Source organism: Triticum urartu, unplaced genomic scaffold (assembly GCF_003073215.2).
Source record: "Triticum urartu cultivar G1812 unplaced genomic scaffold, Tu2.1 TuUngrouped_contig_9039, whole genome shotgun sequence".
Taxonomy (NCBI): Eukaryota; Viridiplantae; Streptophyta; class Magnoliopsida; order Poales; family Poaceae; genus Triticum; species Triticum urartu.
Genome location: NW_024120047.1, coordinates 1 through 5,380, shown reverse-complemented (window position 1 = coordinate 5,380; position 5,380 = coordinate 1). Strand labels below are relative to the sequence as shown.

The following is a 5,380-nucleotide window of genomic DNA, read 5'->3' as shown; positions in this document are numbered from 1 at the left end:
ATCATCAATAATCAAAGGTACAATATATACATCTTTTGAGTAATGGAATCTTTTATCATCTAAAAGAAAACATAATCAACTAGAAAAGTAAAGAAATTTTATGAAAAATCAATGGCTCAAGCTATTCCATCATATGCTATGTCTGTTTTTAAATTACCAAAAGGAGTATGCAAGGCAATTACCGATGAGATATCCGGTTATTGGTGGGGACATGGGGAAGAAAAGAAGAAGATGCATTGGTTTGCGTGATGGAAAGTGTGTGTTCCGAAGAAGAAGGGTGGTATGGGGTTTAGGAACCTTCACAACTTTAATCTGGCTATATTAGCAAAGTAGTGTTGGCGACTCTCTAGAATCCTGAATCTTTATGTGCGTGACTTTTGAGGGCTAAGTATTATCCGGGTGGTGACATACTGAAAGCAAGGCCGAAGAAGGGCTCTTCGTATACATGGCAAAGCATTGTTCCAGGTATCCAAACTTTCAAAAGAGGATGTATTTGGTGAGTAGGCACGGGCTCGCAAATTAATATTTGGGAAGGTCCCCGGATTCCATCAAGCGAAACAAGACGAATTATTACGCCAAGGGGGGGAGGGCACTGCTATGTAAGGTGGAAGAAATTATCGATCCCCACACCGGACAATGGGAGGAGGTGCTTATTCGTACTATGTTCTCACCGGTTGATGTTCATAGAATTATACAAATCCCACTCCAAGCTCTAGAAGATTTGGTTGGAAGGTTTTGCAGGGCGTGTTACCATGTTTAGGATTCCTGAAAAAATAAAACAATTTGGATGGAAGCTTTTGAAGGGCGTGTTACCATGTGTTGGGTGTGTTAGTTGGACGCCACATCCCTTTTGTACCCCCAATGCCCATTTTGTAAGATTGGATTGGAGGATATCCAACATTGCCTATTTACTAGTGCTCGCGTGAATGAGATATGGACCAAACTAAATCTAGTTGATGCAATCCATCATGTAGTGGCTGAGGACCGCTCCGGCTATATCAACTTGGAAGCTCTTCTCCAACTACGTTCGGCGGTGCATGAACTAGCAGTAGCGGAGCTGATTCTTGTAGCTATGTGGTATATTTGGCGGTAGAAACGGCAAGGAGCAAAAGGTGAAACCGTCCAGAACTCAGAGAGAATAGCGATAACCATCTGAATTCTAGGTACAAATTTTATTCGGAGCTATACACTGAATCAACCTATCTGGAAATCTGAGCATGTGTGGAAGAAACCAAATGCAAGGTACTTTAAAATCAATGTTGGCGCGTCATTTTATGCACAAACATTGGCAGGGTATGTGTTGCTGTGGCTCGGGACGATCGCGGTAACTTCATCGCAACAGCAACATGGACCTTACCTCATGTATCCAACTGTGGACTCAATGGAGATCAACACCATTTGCAACAGACTGATCCTAGCGGCTAACATCGGCTGCACTAAAGTTGTCATCAAATCAGACAGTAGGAGTGCCTTGGATGCAATTCGAATCTGAAGGGATATATGGGTCCGGACACGTCGATCATTACAGATGCTACTCTCCTGGCATTGGAATTTTCAAGCGGTGCATTGCTGTAGAGAATCAAATTTAGTTGCTGATAGTCCAGCAAAACATTGTTTTAGAGTTAGCTTATCTGAGTCTTGGGACTCTAGTGCCCCCGACTTTATTTGCCTCAAATCGTAAACGATATGGCCATTGTTGAGGAATAATATTTTGATGATACAAAAAACATAATCATTTTGTAAGGCAAAAAAACCAGTGTGCGCTAGCCCAAGAGAAAGCCGAGTCCAAGTCCAATCGAGACCAGCACTTGAATAAGCCGCGGTGTGGACTCGTGCTTCAGACACCTAGCTCTGTCTCAATTCTCAAAAAGAAAAGCTAGACCCAAAGCCCCGGAGAGCTAGACTGGTCCTAGGTTACGGCGGCGGCGGCGGCGGGATGGCGTCGGAAGAGGAGTTCCTTTTCGGCTCTTACACAGAAGATGAGGAGGACCTTGCTGCAGCGGAGGCGAAGGAGCAGAGGGCGAGGAGGAGAGCAGAGGGCGAGTGGGGGATAGAGAAGGTCATAGCGCAGCACAAGGAGCAGCAGATGGAGCTTCAGCTCAAGTATCTCGAGAGCCTCAAAAGCTCCGAGTATCCAAACCGCAGGAAAAGTCCGTCCCCTTCTAGCGCGCGCTCCTCGTTTTCCTCTCCTAGTACCTTTTTTTTGCGATTCCCCATTGTTTTGGCTTGCAATTTACCTTTTTTAGTCGGCTTGCAGCTACCAAGTCGCCGATGCGGAACCTGCACAATGGAATCGGTGGACCGGAGCTCTATACTTCCTTGAACGTGCTCGCCATCAAGTTGATCAAGTGCTCGGTTCAGTTCCCAATCGACGTTTATGGCCACGTTTCGGTCAGGGACGATATTGATGCCAAGCGTGTGTTCCTCTTCCGTCGCGTTCGTGACCACTGCCAGAAGATTAACGACGCCCAGGTAAAACAGCTGCCACCCACGTGAGGGAAATTGAAGATAAAGATGTCAACTTTATGAATAATTGGCCAGCAAAGTACTACAAATTAGTACAACTTTGTACTATACTAGCGACAGTTAATATGGATAGTAGGAAGTACTGTTTTTTGTTCTTGTTTTCAGCATTCATCACTTGCAGTTTTTCTCACAGAATCTTTCGGTTTTTTATGCCTGATGTCTGATGAACATTGATATATTGAGTGTTCCTAGGCGCTCGCTTAATCATGCTGAGCGGAGCCCTATCCCCTAGCGCTTACTTGCGCTTAAGCGTGCGATTTCGTAATAAAAAGGGCAAAGCGGAGGCAAAACGCCCGCTCAGCGTGTAGTGCCTAATCCAACCTTGCTGGTGAATGCTCAACTGCCATGTATACGTAAAATCATTTACACCGTAAATAGTAGTAGTACTTTTTTTTACTACTCTGCTGAAGCGTTAGTGCTGTTTGCTTGTCTACTACCTCACTATCTACCCGATCACAAAGCTATATCAAATTGTACATGGCTTGCGATCACATGGTGTTAATATAGCACTGTTATACAACTTCAACTCGAAGCATATTCTATTGTCCTTACGAATTGTACTTGTACTCAATGGATAGTTAGGTAGGCATCTGTCTCGTCTTACCACGATGATGAGCAGTCTTGTGGCAAGTTCATTCTTATAGTTTGTTACCTTGTTTTTGTACGCACTACATATACAAAGTAGCCGGCCTGATGTGCTTTATTGCCTTGTAGGGTGCATTCTTGTCCCTAACCGGTCCGTCTCGAGGAATCGTTTTGCACAGTGCCCTTCACATTGAGATTGACTTGAAAATTAGGAGTTTGGATTCAGAAAGGGACATTGAGATCGCCAATTGTTGCCTAGAGGACAAGGTAGCCACCTCTTGCTCCAAAGTGATTAGAAGCAGGGTTGCCGGCCCATTGTGCTCAGTCGACTTGACATACGCACCTGTCCATGAAGCAGTGGAAGCCACCTTTAAGTTTACTCTTAGCCAGATCAAGACAAGCATAAAAAGGCCAAATGGATCTGTTGCTCGGCAGCGGCAACCCTTCAACAAGGACAACCAGGAACACTGCGAAATCCTTGGCAAGATCACTGTTGGCATTTCTGGAATTGCTGAGGGTGTCCTCCTTTATGATGGCAGTAGTTTGGTTGGTGAAGGTGGGCTTATTAGATTGCAGCGTCGGGTTGTGGCTGCACCCCTGTGGCTTCCTCTATCAATCAACACAGTGTCTCGTGATGGTAAGAATACTACCACCAGTGTTTACCCCTCAAACTGTGGCTGCCAGACCTTCGTTGTGACAGCTGCTTCCTATGAACTAGAGGGCACCATTGTCTGGTCTTCGCTCTACTCTTCCAAGGCGGATGACGTGCATATGGTTCCGGCCTGTAAAGCTCTCCAGCCAGCTTTAACTGTGTGGTGATGAGTAACTTAGGTTGATGGCATATCTGAAGTCTTTATGTACCCCTAGATTGTACTAGTTTCATATCTGCTAATGTATGATCAGACTTGTAGCACCCGGTACCTTAATTATGGGGAAAAGAAGCATTGGTCTTGTGTTACTTGGTGAGCACAAAATCTTGGATTTGGTGGATCAATCCTAGCGACACATGGTAGCATTGTAATCAATCAAGAAATTAATCTAGTCTAGTTGATGACCTCTACTTACAGCTATTACTAGTTTTTTTAAACCCTTCCATGGAAGGGATATGGTGTACTCAGCACCAAGGATAAGACCAGTAGGAAGAACAAGAACAAGTCTAGCTAACTGGTACTGATTTACCATGGCAGCTAATGAGAAGATAAGTATCATGAGCCATGTTAAAATATTTTTGGATCTGGAGTCTTAATTTTATTGTTCCAACACATGAATCTCCATTGCTGATGGAACCCCTGCAACTAGAGGGCAAAACTAGAATCTCTTCTAAAAATAAAGAAAAGCAAGAATTGAGACGGTGTTGGTTTGCATAAAATTGGGTAGATTATTCATTCCGTTCTCTGTTTGCTTAATAATTGGAACAATGAAGAAGTCATGAGTGAGTGGAGGAGAAGATGAACTCCTCGAGGCTGACAGTGCCGAAGGCGTTCTTGCGTCAGCCACCACTAGCGGGCACCTGTAGATGCTTGCCCTGAGGTCGACCTCCTCATCGGCGATGGCGTGCAGCCGGCGCTCCACCATGGACGGACCACTCCCGCGCTTCGATTAGTTTCAGAGAAGAGACTTCAGACAGGAAGTTGCTAACTTGGAGAGGAGAAATAGCTCGAATTTGGACGATTTAGAGCCTGTTCGGCAGCTCTCCGCTCTTGGAGCGGCCGGAGCAGCACCGAACAAGTCACTCCGTGCTACTATAGGGTACTAGTAGAATGCCCGTGCGTTGCTACGGGCGAGCTATGGGCGAAATGTAGGAACATGAGTGAAGTCCTTCGCCTTCTATCATTTTTAGTGGAAACTATGAGAGCAACTGTGCATGAGTCGTCTATTTTTGTCGGTTGTAAAATGCTTTGAACAGTTTCCTCTTCCTCCTCTTCACATTCCTCCTTCCTAACATTGGTCGCGGCCAGTGTCGATGTCGTGCGCCACCCTACCCGAGCTGCCTTCTCCATCGGTTTCACGTTGCCCGACACTGGTCACGACCGGTGTGGATGCCACCCTGCCCGAGCTACCTTCTCGGTTGGTTCACTGTTGCCCCTATTCACTGTTGCCCTTAGATTCGCAGAAAACTTGCAGTTCAAGGCCCAGTCCACTGTTCAAGTTGCTTACTAGTGTAGCATAGAGTTCTAGGTGGAAGTTTAACTTAACAGTCTCCACTGCAGTACCGGTATATAAAACAGTGTTTTGGAACCAAAGGCAAATTTTTGTGTGCCTCTGGGAT

General features: G+C 45.4%; 1 protein-coding gene across 1 annotated transcript; it reads left to right on the top strand.

The window, feature by feature from the left end:
• Positions 1 to 2,238: 2,238 nt before the first annotated feature.
• Positions 2,239 to 4,101, top strand: LOC125532095. The gene is made up of 2 exons (XM_048696272.1): positions 2,239 to 2,472; positions 3,241 to 4,101. Exons 1-2 carry the CDS (start codon positions 2,272 to 2,274, stop codon positions 3,928 to 3,930), a joined length of 891 nt encoding a protein of 296 aa, XP_048552229.1. The 5' UTR covers positions 2,239 to 2,271; the 3' UTR covers positions 3,931 to 4,101.
• Positions 4,102 to 5,380: the final 1,279 nt, after the last annotated feature.